Source organism: Enoplosus armatus, chromosome 2 (genome assembly GCF_043641665.1).
Source record: "Enoplosus armatus isolate fEnoArm2 chromosome 2, fEnoArm2.hap1, whole genome shotgun sequence".
NCBI classification, from domain to species: Eukaryota; Metazoa; Chordata; class Actinopteri; order Centrarchiformes; family Enoplosidae; genus Enoplosus; species Enoplosus armatus.
The window spans coordinates 18,215,112-18,241,414 of NC_092181.1; the positions used below are offsets into that span (position 1 = coordinate 18,215,112).

Consider the following 26,303-nt stretch of genomic DNA (forward strand, 5'->3'; position numbering starts at 1 on the left):
TTTGTTTGTTGGCTGAAAACATATGCTGTAGGTGTTCACAATCATTTCCAAACAACAGCTTGTGATAATAACAATATTACTTCTGTTTGACGAATATATTTCATAATTATGTGGAATCTGCTGTAAATCTGAAGTGCAGTGAGAACAATTGATTAATGGATCAACAGAAAGTTAATTGGCAACCATTTTGATACACTATTAAGTCTTTAAGTCAAACATCAAGCCAAAATGGCTCCAACTTCTCCAATGTGAGCATTTGCGGCTCAGGAGAAATTTTTAGGGATATTTTTACTATTTTCTGACATTTTAAAGACCAAATGATGAATGAGACAATAATAGTCAGATTAATAGTTAACAAAAATAATGGTTAATTTGATGCTGTATTTTATTCTGTGGGCAGTTCATGACTATATTTTAGTGCCTAACATTTTTTCGTAGATGTGAATTCATTTGAAAGAGTACACTTCTCTCTTTGAGCAGGTCAAAGCCACGCCCTGAGTGACATGATGTCATGTAAACAAACAATTAATATGGTGACGCTGTTAAGGCACAGGAGATAACATTGTTTACTCACTTGCATGTTTGTACAGAGTATGTGATTGTTCAGTATGTTTTACTTTACCAAGTCCACTTAGTTACATAACACTGCTAACGCAGACGTCTGTTATGTTTGTTTTATCTGTGCTTGTTTATCAGAGAAGACAATAAATGAACGTTTAAAAGTTTAATTTTTGACTTTTTCTTAAATACACACATAGATGATGATGATGCAATGTGACATATTAAAAATATACAGTATTATGTTGATGACCAGCTGACATATAGTCGTGAGCCATATTTGTGCATCTAGTCTAATGCAAGTTAAACAGGTGTGCTATGAGCACACTGCACAGTGATCTGAAAACACAATGGGAGCCCTCATTACCTGTGCTTCAATGGGGAAGAAATGCATCCGTTCATTGTTCTGGCAAGGAAGGTAGTATCTGGTTGCTATGACCAGAAATCATTGTGGCAGCATGTGTGTTAATGAATTACCTGTCTAACCAGGTTTGACATTTTATGTGTGTCAATTTATTGGTTGTTACGAGAGGGAATATATATATTTGTATAGGGAAACAAAAACAGGGTTACATAGTGTGTAACAAAATGAAGGGTTTTCCAAAATTTGATTTTCCTCTATGAAAAACAACTCCTGACGTTTCAAATCAAATAAAAACCAATTCCCTGACACAGCCACTAGTTACCACATATCAGTGCTGCATGTATCATGTCCTTTAACAAACTTTAACAGCAGGTAAAATTGTGACATGAATTGTTTAGAATATTAGCACAATACAGCTGCTGGTACAATATATACAGTGCATGTTGATTTTCTTTCATGTGTTTCAAAGACTTGTTGAATCAATTGTTGAGAGAGAGGTTTGTTTTTTTCAACAGTTAAAGAGTCTGTTGTACAGACATAAAATGTTCAGCTTGTTTGATTTGGAAATTAACTTATTCATTATTGTGCAAATATAAAGCTCTCTCAATTGCCAAGTGTGATTTACAGCACCCAAGGCATTTACATAAATACTTCCTTGTCAACATTTGGCACATGGTTTATGTGTCTGCAAGGTCTCACGTGTATTTGACATTTAGTTTTAGTAAGAGCAAAAAGAAGACTTTAGCTGCTGGTCATTGCTTTGTCCTCTAACCCCTCGAGGAAGAGAAAGTGCATGGGGACACTTTCAACACTTTCTCTTCGTGGATGAACATAAAGGTCTAAAGGGAAGAAACATAGCACAGCAGTAGAGAGGTGTGGCCACATAGCTCTCATGACAGGTAGCCATGGGAGGAGCTAGATTACCTGTGCAGAGCTGGCAGTCAGTGCAGGGTGAACATTACACCTGTTGCACTTCCCAGGCTCTCTCTCTCTCTCTCTCTCTGTTTCTCTCTCCCTCTTCCTGTCCCTCTCTCTTCCCCTTCTTTTCCCCTTAACTGGTCTGAAAGCACAAGCGAGCTGACGGCCTCACCATGGATCCCAATGAGGCCAGCGGGAGTGAGAAGGAGAAGGAAAAGGAGAAAGAGAAAGTGATAAAGAGGAGGAACCGGCCTGTGTTCCTGCGGTACCTGGAGAGGAGGAAGACGGACACTATCGTGGCCGATGACTCGGCCAAAGGTGACATCAACCTGGGGACGCTGGTGAGGAGGAGTCAGTCTGACAAGACGGAATACAGCGCTAAACTTAAAGGTACACCAGCTAATGACCTCCCCAGGGGTCAAAACTATGGCAACAATCTACACACACGTGAGCCAGCACTCAGTCTGAAAAGTCTCAATTCTTTACATTGCAAACATGTTGATGACACACTGGCTAGAAGAACTTTTAGGCAAATATGTCCACTATAGATGGACTGTATGTATGGAGCAGCATCTATGGCTTGAGGGCAACAATTCAAGACAAACACACACACACACACACACACACACACGCATAGAGTATGCACTGCTCTGGATACTGGGCTCCTGTTGTGCTACTACATGTTGAGCAGGAGATACTCCCACAGGGATGAAGCCACATATGCAAACTGTGCTCCAAAACTCCGGCACAGAGGAGTGGCTTTAGAAGTGTTCCAGACCAGCTAGTAAACAAGAACTAAACACCAGTGAAGTGTGACGAAGGACTTGCAGAAGATTATTTCTCGTCACTAAGTTCTGTGAAAGAGTTTCAAGAGCTGTCAGACATTTGGTCTTACAGTTTGGTTGACACTGAATAATTTGCAGTGTTTGACCCGGAAAGTAAAAACTAGTAAAGGAGAGTTGTGATAAAAAATGTCCACATTTCAGAAAAACTGGCTTCACCTGTCCTTAGAGTGCAGTCAGTGGCTGGGAATGCTGTACTTCAGGCAAAATGACTGACATCACTGTGTCGGCAGGGGGTTACTATTAAAGATTAGTCAAAGTATGTTGGCTTTCCTGTGCCACTTGTTCCTGGACTTCCTTTCCTGTGAACTATTAGCATCACATACCAAAAGGACTAGTGGCACCTTGTTTAAAAAAAGTATAACCTTATTCTCACTTGATGTTGTGCTGATAAGATAGCTTTCACGAACACACACACACACACACACTCACACACACACACACACACACACACACACTTGCCTTATCAGCATCTGCTCTGTTTACTTGAAATAGAGACACTCTCTACTCCTTTGTACTTTCTGTTTTCTTGAACAACCTGCATCATGGCAGGCTGGTTGGTAGATGTTTTCAGTAAACCAATCACCCGCCCTGTTTGACTTCAGCCTCACACCTGACAAGCAGCATTACATATTTACAGTGGTATTACCATTGCAAATATTGACAGAACGATGACTTCACTGAAAGAGGAAACATGTGAGTTGCTGCTCGACAGTCAGTTCTCAGCTGCTTGTCAGACAGGTTGGTCGAGCCACAGAACCATGGCAACGTGACATCAATATGTCTAATTATTTACAGTAACTAAATACAATAGTTCTGGCAATGATTTGCCAGCACAAAACTCACATAAAGGGACAGCAATGCAACAAATATTCCTATGTATTTATCTACAAAGCATGCATGGAACAGGTTACTTGGATGTGGGTTTATATTGTTTGAGGACTGAACTCTTTCTCACTCTGTGTGTGTGTGTGTGTGTGTGTGTGTCACCTTGAGACTTTTTGTGGCATTTTTAAAAGTTGCATACGATGAATGGAAACATACTTAATAAGATAAATGTCCAGCTTTCCTTTTAGTGAAAAATAAATCCTTTTGTGAATAATTTAAATAGATATTGTCAGGCTTTCTTCAATTTCAGCGTACTTTATCCAAAATATATTCTCAGTGATAAAATCCCATTGTGCACTTTGCTGTGTGGCAAAGTCAAACGTGTCATTTCTCTTGGAGGCGATACATGATACGCCGTGCCTTGTATTCTGTTCTGGGGCCGTCTGTTGGATCCCTTTCAATGGGCTGAGCAGTGAAAAGCCCTGTATCCACTTTCATGGGAACTCCTGTGTCGGCAACCATACCTCACCAGACATAATGCTGGCAAAAGGATAAGTCAGCACAGTTTGAGATCCGCTGCTGAGTCTTGATAGGCTATAATACATTTTATTTACTGTAACATTGTGAATGTGTCTGTGGGGAAGAATCATTTCAAGGTCAGTTTTGAACAGGACAACCTTCACGCAGAAATGTTAAGTCATTTCTCGTATTAAGACTTTGTAGAGTGGCACGAAAATATTATGTACTGTATATATAAAAACCAGATTAAAAATAGAATGCACTTCTGTCCAACAAGTCATGAAATACCTCACCTGATCTCTCATTGAAGGGGAACTTTTCTCACGGGGAGAGGTTTTCAGTGATTCTGGGGTCTCTTTTCACACTGAAAGCCCATGTAGACACGTGACACTTCATGATAGTGTTGAAACATGAATGTGATACTTCTTTTTACGTAACATTTCCCCCAGTAAAACAGTTTCTCTGATGCTCATTTTATGTTAATGTTAATAATCTTAATGTTAATAATGTTATTCCATAGATAAATGGTGGAAATGTATTTAACACAGATTTTTTCTTGAACACCTTTTTTTACTCAGATAACCGATAAAACAGATAACCTTGTCTATTTCTTGAAGTATTATCAGGCATCGACAGGTTCATTAATACCTGCTGAAGGAAAAGGCTTATTACTGCACAGTTCGGTTTTATGATGCACTGTATACACTGAGTTTACCAGACATGTTTTAACTTTGTGATAGCCAAAGAAGCTTAATTCAAAATAAATCTACGATTCTTTATCAATTTCAAAGTCCTTGAAGTTGATAATGCTCAGTTTCTGTTGAGATTTTCAGAGAGGCGATGATTCCCCTCTGCAGGTGTTAATTTTATTACTGTATCGCGGGAAAAACGTGTAAGGCACTGTAACTGTATGCAGTGTTGCAAGCAGAATGTGATCAGATCTCTGCCGGAGTCAGCCACGTGTGAACACAATCTGTGCAGTATTCACATTCATGAGAAAGAACTGCCCATCGGCCAGAAACACATGAACTTCTGCTCAGCTTCAGCGAAAGGAAGTTATTGTACCTTTCCCTCATGGCAACGCTGCAGTGGCATTCACAGCATCTGCAACTTGCAACTTGTAACTTGTCATTCTTGTTGCCTTCAACTAAAAAAATGAAAATGTGTGCCAGAACTGAGATCTGGTCAAAACCCACAGTTACAGTAATAAGAGCATACACAAATGCCAGTTGTAAATACAAACGGTGTGACTGGACTTATCATTACCCAGATAGCTAATATGTATAGTATTTATCTTTGAAAATGGTGCCTTGGGTGCAGCTGAATATACTGTAAAGAATGTTTTGGTAACATTTTGTACACTTAGACTAAGCTGAACTTCTTATTTTCAAATCTTATGCATGTTTACCTGTGTGTGTGTGTGTGTGAATCTATTACTCATGGGCACATAAATAAAATAAAATGCATGCATGACTGTGTGTATGTATTCCTGTGTGAATCAGTGTGTGTGTGTGTGTGTGTGTGTGTGTGTGTGTGTGTATGTGTGTGTGTCCTTGCATATGCAGGTGTGTGTTTATCATTGTGTGCCCCTCCCAGTCTGAGCAGATGGAATGCCTGAGCACGCCGTAGCATTACATCAGCGGCACGATTAGTTCCGTAACCTGACACGAGCCTCGCTGCCTTCTGCCTCCCTCCCTCCACCTCTCCCTCTCTATCTCTCTCTTCATCACTCTCTCTCTCCCCCCAGAGAAGGAAGTGGTGTGTGTAGCATCGATTAGGCAGTAAGGAAGCATCCCTCTTCCCTGAACAGACACTCCTGCCTGCCATGCAAAGCACAGAGCAGCCGCAGACTGATTAGGCAGCAGAGCAATAAAAAAAGAGAAGTGAGCCTGACTGGCATGTTAAGTGAGGCCTTTTGGCGCTCGCGTCAAAATAATTAGATCACCGTGAAATACGGTGATCTAAATGGCTGCTAGGGCGTCAAGTGTCTATGTTAGAAGAGATGTAGGTTTTTCCAAGCATGCACAGCCCACAGGGCCACGGTGTTTACCAGCATTTTAGAAAATGTGCCACTGATGGCTTGAAGTGCTGGCAAAAACATAAATTTTTGGGAAATTGCACATTTACAGCAAAATGTCGGTGCTCTCACATCATCATCACTTTTTATTATGTCCTTGTGTGACCTGTATGACTCATGAGGCCGGATGCTGTGACTGCTGCAGTCCATGAGATTGTGACTGGCCATGTAAAAATAGTTACACCTGAGATTATGTTTATTTTATAACTATGTCACAGTATCATCTTTTCTCAGAGAAAATGACACCACATGACCGGTCCACACCCCCCTCTCCAGCACTGGACCCAGAGGAGGTCCGTTTGAGGAAGATGAACCGCAGAGCAAAGGTCATTCAGGAGCTTCTGCAGACTGAAAAGGACTACCTCACAGACATGGAGCTGTGCATCAGAGAGGTCGTCCAGCCTCTACGGAATTTGCAGGTAGATGCTTTTCCAGATCCACAGTGCAGTCTCTTGCAGGTTAAATGTAGTATTAACCCTCTGCAACATCTACACATGCTACAACAGCAAAGACAATCAGTCATCTTTTTAAATTATAACATTTACTTAAGAGAAAACTTGTCCAATGTAAATATTCAACTAGCTGCATGCTGAGAAAAAGTTGATGTTCAACAGTGTCACTTGTCTATTTGGTACATCTTTATATAAATATAAGCCTAACCCTGACCTTAACCTAAGTCTAACCTGATTAACCCCAACCATAATAGTAGCCCTGATTCACACACTAAGATTGTGAGAATCAATTTAAACTTTGGAGAATCTTTACAACAAATAATCAAGAATCAACATTGGAAAATTCAAATTCATCAACAAGTGAATGAATATAAATGACAGCTTATTTATCCAGTGAATTAAGATTCTGGTTTATTGATATGTTGATAGAAAATGTACTATGAGCAGATTTTGAGTGTTTCATTTGCATTCAAGGTGTGAAATCCATAATTTTACAGTATAGTTCCCTTGTCTGTTAGGTTGTGGATGTAGACAGGTTATTCACCAACATGGAGACATTGTGTGAGGTATCTGCAGCGCTCCTTCACAGACTGCATGAGGCCATGGCTGACCCTGATCTAGAAGCAGTTGTCATAGGTAATGACTCTTGCCTGATTTAATTAAAAATCGTTGATGTTTACTGCTCTGGTTAATATTAGACAAAAGATCTCATGTCCCGTTTTTATTTGAAGGAGAAGTATTCATCCAGGCGAAGGCAGCTTTAGAAGATGTATATAAGATTTACTGTTACCATCACGACGATGCCAACATGTCACTCAAATCCTATGAGAAAGAGGAAGAAATAAAGCAACATTTCACCATGTGTGTATTAGCTCTGAAGTAAGTCAAGTCACTTTCTCCAAATATTTTTTTATTTAACTTATAACTTATATATATTCTAAACGTTATAATTTACTGTGTATAATCTTGGTGGTGACTGTGTTTCTTTGTGTTTCTAATTACAGGAAAATCTATGACCAAGAGTAAGTACCCTTTAATAAAAAATTGATATTGTCATTTAGAATATACTGAATTAAGTTTTGTTGTGTTTTTGTTGTCATGTATAGTTTTTTTTCCCTGAATATCTGTTCTGTAGGTCATAACAGTTCACGTTGATCGTTGTTTACTATATATTACACTTATTTGCACAGAGGGAAACCCAATTTGCTGGACATGGGTTCACTGCTCATCAAACCGGTCCAGAGGATCATGAAGTACCCGTTGCTGCTTGGAGAGCTGTGGCAGGCCACACCCGAAGACCACCCTGACTTTCAACCACTGCAGGAGGCATTCACTGCCGCCAAGATCATCAACGTTAACATCAATGAGTTCAAGAGGCGCAAGGATATTGGTGGGATTTCATATACTGACACTGACATATATATGGATATTTTATCACATCAATCGTTATTTGATTTTGGTTCCATATTTGTGTTCATTCTCAGTTATGAAGTATAAGAGGTTGGAAGATGAAGGCACATTGAGGGGCAAACTACATAAGTTCAACATCCACTCTATCCGGAAGAAAGGTGACAGGTTTGCTGGTTATCTCAAGATCCTCACTGGAGTTGAACCACAGGTAAAAAAAAAAAAAAAAAAGGAGCACATAGAATGAAGGTTATAAGGCTTGTGGACTCAACAGTTTAAATGAAATAAAGGTTTCTGGCCGAAAGATACATTATTGTTATACACATTGCTGCTTTTGTGCAGTTGTTAGTGAAACTCCACATTTAGAGTAAAGCAAAGGCATAATTGACAGTTTGCTACTATTCAAGCAACATATTTTAACATATCTCTTTCTGTAGGTGAGAGATGAAGTATTCGACAGAGAGGAGAAGCTGTTCAGGAGTCTGGAGAAGGCTGTGAGGCAGCTGGTCAAGAACGTTCAATGTTACCTGCAGCAGACTCAGGTAGGTACTTGCTAGCGTTTCCTACTACAAAACCTTTTAATGGTTAAAAATATTCTGTCAACTGTCTTGATGTCTTTTCTGCAGGAGATGGTGTCTGTAGCCATTCAGACTGTCCAGGACATGGAGAACATCGTCAAGGATCCAAACAAAAATGGCACAAATGGCTCATCGCACAATAATGGATATGACCCATATAAGCACTTTGTAAGTGTGGTGTTTTTGTACCTTGTATTAGTTTTATTCAGGGCATAGTTTACTTTGCAGTCCAGCTTTTCCCGCTTCCCCTTCCGCCCTAAATCTTCTGTATTTGCATCTGTCCTTGCTCTGCTGTCCTGTTCCCACTTGAGCTCCCATTCACCCTCCAACTGTGAGTCACCTGTCACTTTGCCCATAGCTGCCTGTCTTCTATCCATTATATTAATCTTCTTCTTCTGTGCCCCTAACCTTCCCGCTAGATCCTTCAGTAACTCTGCCCCCTTCCCTTCCCTACTTTCTTCTCTCTGTGGATTGCAGTATTGCCAATTCTGAGATAACTACACCTTTGAATAAGATTCTTTGTGTAGCAGCTCTTCACTGCGGCAGTGCCTGAAACCAGAGTCTGTAATGAGCTTTATAAAATAAGTGTAGACGAAAAAAAGGCATGTGTACCCTAAGAAGGAAAGCAACAGACTTATTTTGTATGAAAAGGATTCCATTGTGGCTGCTCTAATCAAAACATGGCAGCTTTAACTGATAGATACTTTCAGGAAAACATAACATTTCCGCCAAAGATACTGTTCTTTTCACTTTAAGTGTAGTACTCCCCATTACATGTTCCACACTATAATAGATGAAGTCTGTTATGTCTGCTAAGTCTTACTGTAAGCTGAGCAGTATCACCACCTCTCATTTGTCTGCATGCAAATCAAACTTTAGCAGCTCTGTTGTTGTTGTTGTTGTTGTGTATTCAAGATTAATGTTAAGGCGTACTTTGCTGTTTCCTCTTGGAGAAAGTTGTTGCATAGATCATACATCAACAAAAACACACAGAAGTACACTTCAAATATCTGTATACATGTACAGAATTTATAATTGAGAATACTTAATGAAAATGGGTAGACTAATACTGAATAATCTATTCACTCACCGACTTCTTCCTCTAGAAAGACAGTATGGAGCGCTTGGTACTCGTCCCCCTCTCCTCCCTGCAAGGCATGTTCACAGCGCCACAGAAGCTCATCCAGAAGCGTTATGACAAATTGCTGGATTACTGCAGCCGCCTGGAGCGCTCCTCTTCTATTTCATCCTCGTCATCCACCACCTCTTCCTCTCCTTCGCTGGTGTCAGAGGACCCGTCTGGTCCCGCCAGGAGGGACTACGAAGCTATCAATGCCTTGCTAGTGGAGGAGTTGCAGAGGTTCAACATGGCCGCCTATACTATCCTGACCAACTGTGTGGTGTATCTCGTGGCATTGCTCAGAGGGCTGATGGATAAAATACTGCTTTGTTCCCCGACCATACAGCAGATACCAGTGAGGATCCCACACACAAATCACATTATTTGACACAATTTATTTTCAGTCTATTGAATCTAAGATGCGTTATGTTTGTCTTTTCAGGCTCCTTTGTCAAACATTACTGAAGTGCAGAACAGCATCATGGATGAGCTGAACAATATGACTTTTGTCAAGGATAACGCACAGAAGTTAATGGAGCGAAAAGTCAGCTTTGAGAGACAGCGTGACAAGAAAATGGCGGTAAGAAAGAATCTGCAATAAACTATTCACATTTAGATACTAAAATGCGCATTATAGCCTGCAATGTGTACTATTTAGATCCCTGGTCAGTTGTGGAAAGCTCTCATTGACTCCAGGTTAAAACAGAAGTCCCACATGTTCCTCATGTGTCTTTCAAAATGTTTTGAACCAATGCCAAGCCATAAATGAGCAGCTATAAGTCTGATCAAAGGCAGACACAGAGAACAGCTCCAGGCTGTGATTAACTGGGGCACTTGGCAACCCAAAGCTCCACCAGGTATCAATCCCCTGAGACTCATATATCTATGTGTGTGTAGGTGTACACACATGCATGCACACCTATACATATGTGAGAGGGTGCTTGGACATGCGAGTAGATCTATTTGAAATTCCCACCCCCAGGAGCTTATTGATAACCACCCAACCTGCCTACATGTGCCCACACACCAGACCCACCTCTAATAATTACACCAACACTCTTTTGTGCTGCGCTGTCCTTCAGGTGCCTGAGGTGCAGCATCAAACCGAGGAACAGCGCGCCTGGCTGCTGGCTGAACACCCACCCAGCCGTCTGTATCAGCTGAAGAGGAAGTGTAATGGCTGCCAGGAGCAGGACCTCAGCCTGCTGGAGGGAGAGCTAGTGGCCCTGCTGGAGGACACGGACCCATTAGGCAGCAGCAGCCGATGGCTGGTTCACACTGGAGGCAAGTTTTGTGTTTGTGTGTGCATAAGGACAAAGACCCTCGAGGCAGCGGTAGCTCTTGGCGCATTCTGTTAGTAAGACATACAAGGTGAATTAAGTTATCACACTAGATCCTCTGCTGATATGGTCGGTATAGGTCTCCTTTAGTACACATTCCTCTGTGAATACACCTGCATCTATTAGATGACTGAGGCTGTCACACCAAACTTTACTTTCTGACACTGACAAGTCGGCACACAGAAATCAGTCCCAGGAGCTTCTGTGATGTCATGGTTGCCTGTACCTCTTTGCCTGCCTCTGGAGATGGTTGCCTCACAACAGGGCCAACTCCATAGCTTGTCTCCATCTCCCCTCTACGTCTCACAGAGGCACCTGAGATCCCAAAGTCTTGTTTGGAACAAACCGCTGCACGTTGTAAGCAGTGTTACTTAGAGTACAAAGCCTCTCCCTTTGGGTATTCAGAAACAAGGACGGAGAGATGCTGCTTGCGTGCCGCTCTGTACTCGGCAATAACAAGTTCTTTTTTTATGAGCTCTAGAAAAAGAAAAAAAAAAGAAGAGTGTGTGTATGTTTCTTGGTGCGAAGTACATTCTTCACAGACTTGTCTTTTCCTCTGGGATTACAAGCATTCCCAGGAAGTTGTTGTTCATTCTTCTGTTGGTATCAACACTATGAATATGCTTGCCTCATATTTACACATTCTTCAGTTCGCGCACATGGATTTAAGATTGTGTAAGCAAATGCTCTAGCTTGTGCTTACAGTCTTAATGGAAGACATGCAGTCTCGCATATTAAACACACATCTATCATCCAGAAATGATGCCCATTTACTGTTATGAAGCTTTTCGATTAACAGAGGAAAATGTCTTATGAAGTACAGTTTGTTCTGTAATTACCTTACCGTTAGACATTTATCACCAGCTGCATCTAGCCACTGTAGTTAGTTTGTTTGTTTTTTGCCCAGGTTTTGTTGTCCATCTCAGAGATTTAAATTCATATGATGTGAATGGAATTTTTATTATAGTGTTTAAACAATTGACAAAATCCATCTGAAAAACTCAGAAACAATGTCTTGGTTACTCTGAATGACCCACAGAGAACAGTAATTTCATCACAAGAAATAGTTTGCTGTGTGGATTTTCCAGATTAATTGGGTCAATGTTTCTGAAAAGAGATGCCGTGTTGATTTCTGTAATTTCAGTGTTTTGAGCAAAGCAAGCATAATTACATTCACTCCCAAATTAAAACTATCTGCATGGCTAGATAACACTAGAGGAAAGTGAAATTTCTTTTCTTTTTTTTGCAATTTGGCTGAACCAACCCTTTGAATTGACTCAGAGGTCAGGCATCCTGACAAACTGTCCCTTTGTGTCACTGTTAGGTAAACAAGGCTACGTCTACTCCACATTCCTGAAGCAGTACAACCCTCTGAGGGACTCCCTGCGAGCAGGCCAGATGGCCAAAGAGCAGCAACAGCAGCAGCCGCCTGCCATGGTGGATGAGGACTTTGATGACCTCAGCCTGTTTGTGTCAGGCAGTGGCAGCAGCAGCCTGCGCAGCTTCAACCTCAACACCACAGACAGCAGCTCAACCCTCTCTGGACTACAGGGGGAGCCAGAGAGCCCAGAAGACCTGGAGGACACAGTGGACACTGACGCTCAGCAGGTGTGTGTTGTTCTAGCACCATATGGGTGTCATTTTAAGACACTGCACTGCTTAGGACTGGGGAGACATGTCAAAAAAATTTTTGTTCAGCTAATGTTGGTTTCCAGCTTTAGAACAGTCAAGGTCAAGATTAATGTCCATTGAAAGGTTTTGCAAAATCAACAGTTGCAGAAAGACTGCATGTGTACAAACACTTTGAAGCAATTTGAAATGAACCAAGCAGCATCAGAAATTTAGAACAAATAAGGGACAAAACTGAAACACAACAAACTACCACATAAACCTCACAATTAGAATAAAATAACAGCCCAGCAAGCTATGTAACTTTAACAGGGGTTTCAGTTGGCCTTAAGTGCCTCCTCACAAATGAGACTCCACCTGTAAAATATGACAGTTGTTATTACAGAAGGCAAGTAAAACTAAGGCGTGCAGTTATATAGACTGGACGAGCAGGAGTTCTGCCGGTAACGTGGCAGCAGACTTGATAGCTTTACAGTGTCTCTGTTTAGCTTGCATTGAAATTAAATGGGGTGAATAACATTACATGATGACGGTGCTGTCACTCCGGCTTCAGCACTCCTGTTGTCCTGTGGTCACGTCTTCATCTGCTATGATCTTCATCATAACATGACACAGTTATTGGTCTTAAAATATAAACCGGTGTCATGGGTGAGTGGATTGTAACCAATGAAAATTAAGACTGGTGGTGACATTCTGTCCATGCGGAACGCTAATAAACAGTGCCACCTTGTGGATTTACAGGAGGATACACTTAAATATTATTTCATGATGTCAGTGCAAATTAATATTTGCTATTACCATTTTGGAGGGAAGAAAAATACTGTTTTTGTGTTTGTTAGCTAAAATGTCTTTGTTTAATGCCCCCCCCCCCATAAAAAAATAAAAATACTACTGTAGATTATTTTTGCCCCTGATCTGACTTGTGTCTCTTTCCACAGTTTTATGCCGTGTATGCATTTCAAGCACGCTGTGACCAGGAGCTGACCTTGCAGGAGTACCAGCATGTCCGAATCCTCCAGTTCTGTGACCTGGGAGGCAATAAGGACTGGTGGTTAGCTGAGGCTAACGGACAGAAGGGATATGTCCCTGCTAACTACCTTGGCAGGATGTCCTACGCATAAATAGAGGCCCTCTATTTATGCATAAGATATCCACAATGTCCATCATGAACATCAAACCCAAAAAAACAACCTGTGGCATTTTAAACAAATCCGCTTACTCTTTAATACATAACTGAAACAGTCCTGACTGTAAAACATGTCACGGTTCTGCTTTGTGAAAGTCAAAATTGCACTCGGTATCACTAGATGTTATCAGATGTCTCATACCAAAAGTGTTGACGTTGAATGATGTTGCTTTGCCTTCAGAAGAGCATAACGAGAGCTCACCGATGGGACTTGGCCAATAATCTGTGATGAATATAAATAATAATAGGAAAATACAAGGCACTGTGCTGAGCACTTTTTGTACTTCAGTGTTTGATAATGAAGTGATTTATTCATGAAGTAAATTTTATATGTGAACTGATTTACAGATGAAGTAAATGTTATACGTGAAATGATTAATACATAAAGTATAGGTTTTATGTGACTGTGAATGTGAAATGAAGAAATCTATGTCATCGTTTATATTTTAACTATTACGTCACGAATAAACATGACCCATTCTCAATTTGTCCAACAGAATATACTGATTTACACCACATGGTACAAAGTCCAGGCTACTGCCAGTTTATAAGAAGAGGAGATTTAATGACGTTTGTTGATAGAAAGTGATAATCACTTTTTCAATGGTTAGGTTTGTTAGGACAGAACGAGGCACACAGATTCCAGCAGCATTTACACAAAGTTCGATTCAAGTATTTGACTGGATGGTGTTACGTACAGATGCTCTTGTATTACAAACATAATGCTCTGGCACTAATTCCAGGCGTTTATTTCCTACTCCCTCACACCTCCCTCTTTGTTTCTCTCTACCTCGACTCATTTCTTCAGTTTCTTCTGCGCTGCTTTCTTCTTCACCAGCTGTAACCGTTTCATGGCATTAAGCTGGGACTCTTGGGATGTTGGTGCTTTGTCCCCTTGTGCAGCCTTCGACCCGTTCCCATTGTTCCCGTTACCTCCTCCGTTATTGCCTCCGTTCCCTCCTGCACTCGCCTGGGAGCCGCTCGGGGAGCCGGCCCCTGATGAGGCAGACCCTTTCCCTTGGCTTTCGCCGCTTGACGAGCGGTTCAGTGGCTGCTTACCCAGAGTCAGGGGCGGAGGAGGTTTCAGAGACACCTGGCTAGAGCCGTTTCCGTTGCCGCTGCCAGGTGTCTTTGCACCCCCAAGTCCCGACTTGGCTCCTGCTAGCCCAGACAACCCGACAGGTTTCTGGCCAGAGGGAGTCGTCAAGGTCTTGTGGCTCCCACTTGGGCCCGAAGAACCTAGTTTGGAGCTGGCAGGAAGAGATGAGCTCGTCTTGGCGCCAAAAGCAGCCCAGCCTGTAAGACCACTGCCTGAAGAGGAGGAGCTGCTGCTGGTGGGATTGGCTGATGCTGATGTGGATGCCTGAAATGATAAAAGTTTTCACAATTATCACAGTGCAACACAAATTCAACAGATCCCATGGTTTATTGTTATATTGGAATAATAACTTTTAAAGTTTTGAAATTGAGACCTTAAGAAGACACCAGTATCTCTGGAGTCAAACAGCAATACATTAATTTCAGTGTTCATTAAAGCACTTTACTTGATAACGACTATGGTTTAGGTCTGTGGGTATATTTCACATTTCAAAAATAAGGAAAGGTTTTACTATTAACTGAAACTCATTTACCACTTCAATGCAAGAGGGATAATCCAACTTTAGATGCATATCATATCTGTGCAACCCTCCGTGCATTACCTGATTTAATTGATGTAATTATCTAGTTTCGGTATACCCATCTCTTCTAACATTTTACATATCACCAAGAAATACGTTCTACAACCACCAAAAAAAGGGCTTGACCTTTTTTGCTTTCAATCAAAATGTGTCTGTACATTTATTGCCTTAGCTTGTGAACACACCATTAAACAATAAAAGACACACATAGATGCAAGATAGGGTCATCAGCAAGGTCCCATATTGTAGAAAGTGAGATTTCCATGTCTTTTTTGATTATAAAGCAGGTCTGGGTGCTATTTAAATACTGTGAAAGTATCAAAATGCTCAGTCCACGGAAATATGCACACAGCCCGTGTTCAGAAACTGTGCCTTTAAACGAGCCATCAGGGCTTACGTAAAGTTGTGATGTCACAACTATACAGTCACAGCACTCAGCCACGCCCCTAGCAGATCATCTGCTCCAGGAACAGCGAAGTACAGGGATGTACGCATCCACCTGCTCAGTCTGTCCAAATTATTCGACCACTCTGCTCAGGACTACTCTTCAGTTTTTGGAGGTTGTTCAGTTTGTCTAAAGCGGCTTGTTTCAGACTGAGGGTGAACTGAGGGGCTGCATAAAAGGGCCAGTATAAGATAAATAAGGACTTTTTTGAACTGTGAATGTAACGCTATTCTAGTGGAATCCCAGAATAAAAACATAGAGCTGAAATGAGCATGATATGGGACCTTTAATGATGGATGTTAGCTGCCCTCTCACAGTGTGTTCTCCACTGAGGATAGCTTTAAATCAAAGTCTGTTTCAGCAGGTACCAAAAAAAACATTAGAGGACCAAATGCGTATTAATCCACTATAAACAGTCCCCAAGAAATGTACTATTTATTCCTGTTTATTAAAAACTATAGTGCCTTTTGGTCTTTCCATGGAATGTGTTGTTGGGATTGTTACAACAACAATAACACCAGCCTCATCCTTTAAACATATCTTAAGATCTCTGTCTAGTGGAGCAAATACATATTTATCAATATGTCAATCAGCAGAGTTACGTGTAAGCTAGACAATGCCTCAACTTGCTTACCTTTACTGAAAAAAAAACTGAATTAACATAATCAAATCACTGACTACAAGGCAACATGTTTGCTGTCACATGACTTTACAGTGAAGTCCCATAAGGAAAAGTACTCTGAAAAGTTTTAAACCCGCTCCCCCTGGAGAAATGATACTATACTGAACACTATCTAAGCAGCAGAAGTCAGTGGTGTGATCCTAGAAAATAAATTTAAACTTGCATTTTCCTCTGGAGGGATTTTTGGAGCAGTTTTGCACATTGATAGCTATTGCTCTGCTCTGCTCTCACTTGCAACCAGTAATAACGTACGGATACAGAATCAGGCCAAGTTTATACAGTTTTTGCTTGACTTCAGGGTGACACAGGAGCACACATTATTGTGAATCAAAAAAACATTATTATTGAGCTATTTGAGAAATGACTTCCCCCTATAAGTGATAACTGGCATTCAGCCGTAATCAGTTAACACATACCTTCACTTCTGCTCTTTTGAAGGCTTGGAAGGTGCTGGCTGTGTCAGGCTTGGCTTTGAGCTCTGTCTTCTTCACCAGTGTGTCTTTGACAACAGGCGCTGATGATGCAGATGCAGGGGAAGGCTTCTGTGGAGGTTTCTGGGCCTAGTGGTTCAAACAAATATAGTTTTAGACAGAAACAACACCAATAAAAAACATTATTAACATGACTGATTTGTCATGTTATCAATGATGCTCAATCAATCAATAGATCCTGGAATGAAATTTATTTTCCTCACCATACGTTTCATTTGCCTGGTGCAGCGGGCACAATACCACACAAGCCGTGGATCATTTACTTCTTTGTCTGTCACTTGGGGCTTGTGGCAGTCCTGGTGGTACAGATTATGGCACTCCTGGCACTCGACCAACTGGTTTCCCATGGTCACTGTCATTTGTCTTAGGTAATTAAAAACACAACAACAGAGTCAACATGTGAATGGAAATCATGTTGGGTTAGTATCCAAGTTTGCCTTTCTATGCTCAAAGATGAAGTACAATGAATATTAATAATAAGACTAGAACACATACGTACTAACTGAAAGCTCATGTATTACAGAAAAACTACATTTATCTTATTTGCTAATAATTAAGATGTACCTGCAAACCACACAAGCCAGGCCCATTTCCATGGCGAAGTCATCAGCATTGGTCTCATCGTAGTCGTTTATGTTTGGCAGAAGGTCTTTGCTTGTCTGAACGGTAATCGGTGAAGAGCGATTCTCCTGTTTCTCCAAACGAGGCTTTTTGGGAGGGTCCGCGTCACCCAGGTCGACCCGGACCTGTTTGTCAGTAAGACAGAAAGTGGTATGTTCGGACAACCCATGTCGACATCAGTGCCATAAGTAACAACACTGTCAAACTGTAGCCACCTGATTCACCTGCATTTTCTTACACCAGAAAACTCTCTGGACCCTAATTTCCTCATCATGTAATCAATTCTGACCTGAACTGTTTGGATCTGCTTAGTCTTTCTTGTCTGAGAGTGCAGCTCCGCAATATAGTGCTGTAGGTTTAAAAGAAACTTGAAAAGCAAAACACGGAAAAATACAGCATTTTCCTTTCAGCTGCCTTGACAGTGATTCTAAAATGACAGATGTATACATGTAGTTACATATAAATATCAAATACATTTGATCATGACTTAACAACTTTCACTAAATTTATTTTGTACAACGTCACAAAAGCAACACACGTTCACGCAGCAAAACAGGACTGGAACACAGCTGAGAAAAGAAACACAAAGCAATAGTCAAGGTAGCCTGAAAGATACTAACATATAGATCCTTCTAAATTCATTCTAATTAAAAAAAGATGCACATTTTTCCCCATACCTTCTCAGAGGGTCTCTTCTCTACCTCTTTCTTGCTTTTTTCTGAGCTGGATTTGCTACTGCCACTGCTGCTGCTGGATGATGAGGAACTTGAGGATGACTTGGAGTCCTGTTTACTTAAGCTCAGTTTTGACACAGACCCTTTGGAAACCTCTATATCCTGAGGACACACAATGATAATACAGTATAAATTACACACCAATGAAACTGAAAGAGAAATAAACCATAATGAGGTATAGTGTAAACACAGTATCAGGCTGTATCAACATAATTACACAATGAACCCCTTACTTTTTGTAATGAACGGTAAGTTGAGTCACTTCCTCTGGCAAGGGATTCATCTAGTAAAGCTTTGAGTTTCTCAGCTGAGTCTTTACTCTTGGAGTGCAGGTAACTCAATCCCTTTAGGAAGATGGGATCCAAATCCAGACTGACGGGTCCAGCCATGGCTTAAACTGCAAATCATAAAATAACATCCACTTTTTAGGCTTCAGTTACAACTACTATCAAATACCACTGCTGCGGTCAAGTTAGATTACACAAATGATTGTTTTTTTGAAATTAAAAATATTCAAAACAAAACAAAAGCTGTAGCTTCCATATAGACATTGCGGTGATAACTTGGACTAACATTTGTCTTGGCTGACAGCTTTGGGATTAAATACCGACAGAGGACGGTAAAAAGAACAAAATGTCTTTTCAAGGGCTTACATCTCTACAGATCTTTGCTGCAGTCCATACAATACAGTACCACAGTACACACTTAAAGTACAGTCTTCAGGTTCATTCCCACATTCACCAATCTTAGATTCTTAGATCTAAAAAACTGCCTCCATGTTAAATATTTAGGTAGATTGAAATATTTATTGGTCTCTGTTTTTCTTCAATGCAGCCTAGACCCACCCGGTTTGCGTCTCTCACGTAATCACCGTTATTTTATTTTTATATATATTTTATATAATGATTACCTAAGACGCGCTGATACAACCCGTAGTCAGAGGGGAGGACAGAGAGATAGAAATGGAGAGAAATAGGCCACAGAGAAAGACAATATAATTAAAATATAAAATATAACCTGGGTCGACCAGGACTGTTTAAGTGTTCACTCTGATGCCTATCTTACAGCTATGTACTGCACTGTATTTTCACATCAATGTGCCCTATAATGATTTTTTTTCCCCGTGGGAATTTTACATTATCTGTAGGTGGGATAGTCGGAACTAAATAACCTACACCTCTGGGTTGAGTCCCCAATGTCCTGATTGCGTCTGTTGGGCTTCATTAAAAGAAATACATACGCTAACACTGAGTTACTTTGGTTGCTCTGTAACGTTATTAGTCCGGAGCAGAAACACAGAGCACTGTAATAGCGGCACAGTAGCTAAAGTTACCTTCCCAGTCAGCTGTCAGTTATAAAACCAAATTCACAGATTAAACATTTTCGCTGGATTACGTTACCTCACTCTCTGCTTCTGGTTTTAAAACCTGCCCCTTAACCCGGTACTTTCGTTCTGGTGAGCAACTAACGGCTGAACAACACTTCCTACAAGAGAAGCAGACAGCCGGGGCGGACAGGACGCTTTGCATTCGTTGTACAACCGGTGCAACGGTTAAATACGTCCGGAATCTACACGCGCGGAACCGGGTTTTATTCAAGAATATAACAGAAATGTACTCTCTGAATTTAATATTTAATTACATCTATCATCTATAATTATTAAATATTTTAATTTAATCTACTGTTTTAATATAAATGTCCATTAGTATTTATTAGTACGTTTTGACGGCAGGCAGCTGATGGCGCTGTGGAGCTATCCTAGGTTTGGCACAAGGAAAGAAGAAGCAGCACAGCACTGGGAAGCGTGTACCATAACAACGTGGTTTTATTGAAAATTGCCGGTGTATATGTTCGCATTTCTGACGCTTTTGTAAGTATCTATTAACGTCATTTTGTGCGCCGGATCCGAAATGATATTTCAGCCCACACGTTCTTGCTGCCATACTTAAAAAGACACCTGAACACATTTGCAAAGCTAATTGCTCGTTAACGTCCCTCTGTTTTCGCTCCACAGTACTGTTTACTATGACGCACACGGAGGTAAAGCAGCAACATCCCTCCCTCTATCTACAAGTTTGCTCCCAAAATGAGGAGCCGCGTCTTCCGCTGCACACCTCCATCGCCCTGTTTCTCCTGTCCTACTGCGAATGCAAGTCTTTTAAAGTTTTTCTGGTGTTCACCAAACCTGCCAGCCCCGAGTCCCTGAGGAGTCAGCTACCACAGTCTGTGGATGTGTCTGGCATTGAGTTGGAGGATCTGCCCCACTTGGTGAGGGGCTGCCGTCTCCCTGCTGTACTGGATGAAACTGGGAGTCTCTGCCGGGCAGGGCTGGCGGTGGTCCTGAGACACATCATCAACACGACCTTAGAGGCTGACCCTTCAAGAAATGATGTGTTGGCTCTGCTGGGATTCAAGAAGACCTGTCTGAAGGCCTGTGCTGAGGTTAGAGACCAGAGAACAAAAAAGAAAGTCCCGAAATGGTTTCCACTAAGGTGCATAGAGAAGACCGCTTTAAAGGGTTGAAACTTCAGCAACACTTGTAGTATTAAGATCAAGTTTACTGTGAGACCTCTGTATTTTGGCTTGTGGCATTTATCAAAGTCACAGCCGTTTTGACCCTTTAACTGGAGTCAATATCATGACGGCATCACTGCTCTGAACCCAGATTGTATATTGATTTACAATTAACTTGTTTCTCTTCCACATCTCAGTTTCATTGAAAGACAGTGCCTGAGATGTGATAGGATAATATCCATTCTGATTTAGTGTACATAGTGACATAATGCTCAGTGTCAGTTAGTCAAAATTTCAGCAACATCTTGATTTATAGGTTCCATAATTCCTAGAAAAGAGCTGATACACAACTGTAAATGCATTCGACTGTTCTGAAAAGGACTAATTTTGTTCTAACCATAGGGAGAATTGAGACAGTGTTCAATTCATATACTGCCAAATAATTAATTGCTAGTATAACGTAGTTTTTTAGTCGGTGCAGGTCAGCTGAACATGAAAATGTGTAAAATGTGTCATCAGGCAGCCATGCAATTCAACATATATGAAGAATTAACATTCTCATAATGAATGAAATTCATATTTAGTTGGGTTTCAATAGAGCAGGCCTTTCAATTAAATTTATCTGGAAATCTACAACTGCTTATAAACTCAGTACATCAAACAACAAGACAAATAATTGCCTCACAACTTTGTCTCAATTATTCCCCAAAATTGGGTACCAAATAGTTCTTCATCAGGATCTTATCAAAAAAAAATACGGACCTTTTTAAAATAAAGCCTTATCGTTGCTTGTTGTTCCGTTGATTGTGGGTTAAAAGTGTAGTTGTAGCGAAGTTTTCAGTCTGAATTGACTTATTTTACTATAATGACCACACAACATGAACAGGGTCAATGAGATTATTTTTAGTTACAGCATGTTAATTAGGGTTTGTTCAGGGTTACTTAGACATGTAACAATAATAAACAGTTAACCAATGTCTTTCAATTTAGAGTACTTTTAAAGACGGTGCTTTATTTGACGTCAAACATCTGTTCTTTCCTCGCTCGCAGGTGAGCAAGTGGACCAGACTGTGTGAAATTGGCATCCCCTCTGCTGTTGAAGAACACCTCAAAAATCCCACAAATCAATATCAGCAGCCGCCGCCAATCTCCATCCTCACCCTGGAGCAAAGACTAGCGGAGCCCGTCAAAGTCCACAATGATGACAAAATACGGAGACAGAAGCTCCAAGAGCAGAAACGGAGTGAAAAGAACGGATCCCCTGGAAGCCAAGGGAACCCAGATTCTGAGTCCGAACCTGCGCAGTCACCTCACGTCAAATGTGACGGACTTGAGCTCAGGGCGGCACTGGCCAAGCTGTCTGTGGATTCAGTTCCAACTTTGACCACCAGGGAGAACTCTGAGATCAGGAAAGTGAAGACCACAGACTTGCCTCAGCTTGAGCATGTGTTTGCTGAGGGACTATACTTCACTCTGACTGATGTGGTGCTGCTGCCATGCATCTATCAGTACTTGGTAAGGGCCTTGGAGTTTATGATTTATGTTTGAGGGTTGACTTGTGGCAAAGGACCCTGCTCTTATTACTGCCTTATGTTATTGCCTAATTTGGATCTATGAATACACATCAAATGCTAATTTAATTCTAGTGTCAATGCCTATATTTCCTGTATAAGCCTTATACTTTCAATGCATTGACACACTGTGAGATTTTCCAAAAGTTACTGTCAGCAAAATACCCGTTACTGTGCAATGGGCAATCAAGTGCAGCCATGCAAGGCTCTGTGTCTCAACATAAACAGTAGTGCTACATGACTTGGGTCTGATGTCACCTCATATAGTTGGTGCCATTCCGGCTGCTGAACCCCCCTTGCGTATATTTACTGGCTTTTTAATGTCTTTATTATAATGACGTGTCAAATTATGCATGACTTACAGTTTTGACACTCTTGGTCAGGGTGAGCAGGCAGTACACCCAGCTCCTTTCAGACCCATCCAGGCAGAAACTCGAGTTAAAAACACTCGCTGCATCAGACTTGGCACGGGTTTTGCTCTCAAAGGTGGTCTAGAGCCACCTGGCAAAGAGTGATAAGAGTGTATGGGAGGGTTTTCTATTCAAATGCAGCAGGTTGAAATGCATTTCAATGACTTTCCACTGGGAACCTTTTTCTCTCTGCAGCAGATCAAGAATTGGTGGGTTGTTATGTTGACCTTAAAACTCTTAAAAAAATCTGCGAGACTTCAAAAGCTCACGAACATTTCTTGAATATTCACTATATGTAATGATTGCGTATTTTACAAGTGGAGTTGGTAGAAATTAGAGAAGCTGCAGCTCAGACCAGACAGAACCACGGCTGTTTAGTTCACCTCCATTTCACCCTTCAGCCATCTCCAACTATTCCTCGACTGTGGGAATGAACTGAAGTTCTCACAATGAGGCTTTTAGCAGTCAGCTGTGCTCCAGTGGTTTCCAGTTTCACACTCAGCCTAGCGTGTCTCCTCTTAACGGCCATCACTGTCCACAACACATGCAGCTAGGACGGATCCTTTCCACTCCACCCACTTGTCGTACTGCGGAGCGCCCCTTCTCCCTCTGTGTCTGTGTCCCTGTCTCTTTCTTCTGTCTTCCACACATAGTTGCACACAGTGACGCCGCTCCTCTGATCATGTCTCTGTTTGCGTTTTTTCCCTCCCCACCTGCCAACGCTGTTTTGATGTTTTTCCTGCCGCCCCCCTTGTGTCTGTCTGTCCACTAGTGTGATGAGTGAATTCTGGTGGAACCTGACATCTCGCTCCAGTGGAGATGACATCCAGATGAGTCACTTAATCAATATCTCCTTGTTTTTTTTCCTAACGCTCTCAATCTTTTTATTGTCTTTTGATAGTGTTCCCTCCGAGCTCACACTGCGAGCCCTCTACATCAGCTCCCCCATCTGCTGCGTTGGTACAGCCGTGTTCAGGAGGTACCTGGGGTCCTCCGGGCAGCCAAGGCCTGTGGGATGTCTCTGTCCATCCCCCAAGTTCCCACGTCCACCCTCCCAGGGCAGTCAGCAGAGGACAACCCAACTAGCCTATTGGAGCAAGAAGAAGGCCAGGAGATGACCACACAGCTTCCCTTTGTCGGTGGCCCCAGGCCCACAATGACTAAACTTAAAGTAAATTATTATATTTCCTTACTTATTTCTCATTATGTTTAACTCTCTGTGGTCTATTTAACACATTTGCTTTAACACACTCATAAGCAGTCTGTAAATTGAAGGAGTTATCCCCCAGTGTCCCCTCACAGCACAGATAGAGGGTTTGGAGGCTCCAACTGGTTGTTAACTGTTATCCCTGTAATTTCATGCACCCATTTTCTACTGATTGTGCCTTGAAGAGTGTAGCTCTAGGTTAATATTTTGGCTTCTGGCAGACTTCTGTAATTGTTGAATTTTTCCTCTTTCTGCCAGTGCTTAAACGTCAAGTGCTCTCAGTCACAGGATTAACATTTTAAGTAGACTGTTTAAAGGTTTTAGGATGCTTGTCTGTATACATGATTTCCTTCTGACAGATGATGTTGTATGTGTCAGTGTCATGTATGACAGTATGTTTATCAGTCAAGACAAACTAACAAAAAAGTGGCGGTTCTTAAAAGAATAACAGAATCTGTTTATCAGAATAGCAGTTCACTGTCCTCAGTGCATTATATAATGCGCAATTCAGTATTCTCAGTGGATCCTTTTGCCACTTGCAATAGTGCAGACAATGCACATTCAGCTTATCCTCATTTCAGGTGCAATAAAAACAATGAATCCAATCCAAAACAAAACAAAGTTTTATAGCCAGACTAAGTCGTTTATAGCAATGGCTGAAAATCTTAGTGTAAAGAGTCAAGATGGCACACAATACTAGCATAATGTGTCCACACTCTAAAATGCAGTTGCCTCAGGAAGCATTTGCATAACACACACGCACAGTCACACATATTTATAGCTTTCTTAGCTCTAAAGCACACCAAATATTGCAAAAATATTTTGGACTAGCCTTTCCAGCAGGAGATAAGCAGGCCCAGCTGTTAAAAAGGAGAATGTCTCCTCTGCCCTGGCTAACCTCTCACTACTGAGCCTTCAGACTGTTCTCTTCTTGGTCTTGTTGCTCTGCTCTCTCGGCAAAGATATGTCTGTGATTTCCTGCTGGCTAAGTGTCTATAACAATGTGATTTTAAGTGACGGGAAGAGAAAAAGGGTTTGGAGAGTTTGGATGAGACCGAGTGAGCTGGGTGGTCAGGATGGGATGTGCCTTTAAACATGCCATGTTGCCGGATGAAATTTCGTTAGGCACAGATGTGCTCAAATGACAGTTTTCGTGGCAGGTTGAAATCAGACATTAAAACTGAGAGGAATGTGTACACACACACACACACACACACACACACACACACACACACACACACACACACACACACACACACACACAAACAATGGCCACCATTCTCTGTTTGCCTAGAGGGATTACAAGGATGGCTGCGTGTCGCCACCATCATGTCTGCACTGCAGCTGTTGTGTTGTCTTGGCCAAGGTGCCTCTCTCTCTCTCTCTCTCTCTCTCTCTCTCTCTCTCTCTCTCTCTCTCTCTCTCTCTCTCTCTGTGTGTGTCCTCATATATGGCTGTGTGTGTCCCAAGGCAAGTACATAGAGACAGAGAGGTCTACCGTCTGACATGGTGACACGCGATACTTCACTGCTGCTAACCAGAGGCACCAGGCTCATCTCGCTACACAATCCACAATATAAATGGCTCATAAACGCTCCCTCTTTCTCACTTCAGTTAACACACACTGATGCATGCCAGTCAAAATGCCTGTGCAATGAGCTGTAGAGGCGCAACCTGTGATCCAAATGTAAACAAAAGGGTAGCCCCACCACCAGAATTCAAGACCCAGGACTAAAGCCTGGCTGCTATCGCTCACAAATTGATTGACGGGTCTTTAAATACAGTTGTTAACATTAGACAACAATTCAATCTATGGAAGCAGTCAAGCATGGGGGTGATCCAGAATTGGAGGGTTAGTGAGTGAACAGGATTGGTCGGATCAAAATTCAGGGAAATCTTGGATTTTCTGTTGGAAGAATGGGGCTCACAGGAAAGCCGGTGTTCCAGAAACTGGGATTACTGAAAGTCTGTGTCTGTCCCCGTGGAAACGTACTGAAACTAACCAGCTGTATGGCAGGTTACTAATTTACTTACTCCTTTTAGTCCGCAGTTGGGCAGAAGGCTTTGGCCATTGGCTTAGCATTTAAGACTCAGCTCTACCAGCTTGAATGTTATTGTTATTGTCTTGCAC

General features: G+C 41.6%; 3 protein-coding genes across 3 annotated transcripts in view; 2 read left to right on the plus strand and 1 right to left on the minus strand.

Moving 5' to 3' along the window:
• The first annotated feature begins 1,905 nt into the window (after positions 1 to 1,905).
• Positions 1,906 to 14,433, plus strand: arhgef38 (Rho guanine nucleotide exchange factor (GEF) 38). Its single transcript, XM_070921513.1, has 14 exons — positions 1,906 to 2,230; positions 6,341 to 6,525; positions 7,077 to 7,194; positions 7,290 to 7,437; positions 7,563 to 7,580; positions 7,749 to 7,948; positions 8,043 to 8,176; positions 8,403 to 8,507; positions 8,592 to 8,711; positions 9,650 to 10,018; positions 10,106 to 10,243; positions 10,746 to 10,947; positions 12,328 to 12,611; positions 13,571 to 14,433. Exons 1-14 carry the CDS (start codon positions 2,014 to 2,016, stop codon positions 13,751 to 13,753), a joined length of 2,421 nt encoding a protein of 806 aa, XP_070777614.1. The 5' UTR covers positions 1,906 to 2,013; the 3' UTR covers positions 13,754 to 14,433.
• Positions 14,254 to 19,967, minus strand: ints12 (integrator complex subunit 12). Its single transcript, XM_070921525.1, has 7 exons — positions 19,871 to 19,967; positions 18,704 to 18,867; positions 18,414 to 18,572; positions 17,680 to 17,861; positions 17,319 to 17,478; positions 17,041 to 17,184; positions 14,254 to 15,181 (listed from the first exon to the last, which is right to left on the minus strand). The coding sequence occupies exons 2-7, from the start codon at positions 18,857 to 18,859 to the stop codon at positions 14,615 to 14,617; spliced, it is 1,368 nt and encodes a 455-aa protein (XP_070777626.1). The 5' UTR covers positions 18,860 to 18,867; positions 19,871 to 19,967; the 3' UTR covers positions 14,254 to 14,614.
• A 528-nt stretch (positions 19,968 to 20,495) lies between these two features.
• The window catches only part of gstcd (glutathione S-transferase, C-terminal domain containing), a 46,043-nt gene continuing 40,235 nt past the window's right edge, over positions 20,496 to 26,303 (plus strand). The window contains exons 1-3 of the mRNA XM_070924956.1: positions 20,496 to 20,912; positions 22,035 to 22,499; positions 23,867 to 24,136. Coding sequence (XP_070781057.1) covers positions 20,496 to 20,912; positions 22,035 to 22,499; positions 23,867 to 24,136 — 1,152 coding nt within the window. The remainder of the gene's footprint in view (positions 20,913 to 22,034; positions 22,500 to 23,866; positions 24,137 to 26,303) is intronic.

Bases quoted from the DNA above. Each gene is read 5' to 3' on its own strand.
- arhgef38 (XM_070921513.1), top strand. From the start codon at position 2,014: ATGGATCCCAATGAGGCCAGCGGGAGTGAGAAGGAGAAGGAAAAGGAG. The intron at 8,177-8,402 runs GTAAAAAAAAAA...CTCTTTCTGTAG, and splicing joins TCACTGGAGTTGAACCACAG to GTGAGAGATGAAGTATTCGA. The intron at 8,712-9,649 runs GTAAGTGTGGTG...TTCTTCCTCTAG, and splicing joins ATGACCCATATAAGCACTTT to AAAGACAGTATGGAGCGCTT.
- ints12 (XM_070921525.1), bottom strand. From the start codon at position 18,859: ATGGCTGGACCCGTCAGTCTGGATTTGGATCCCATCTTCCTAAAGGGA. The intron at 18,573-18,703 runs GTAAGGGGTTCA...GTGTGTCCTCAG, and splicing joins CTTACCGTTCATTACAAAAA to GATATAGAGGTTTCCAAAGG. The intron at 15,182-17,040 runs GTATGTGTTAAC...TTATCATTTCAG, and splicing joins TCAAAAGAGCAGAAGTGAAG to GCATCCACATCAGCATCAGC.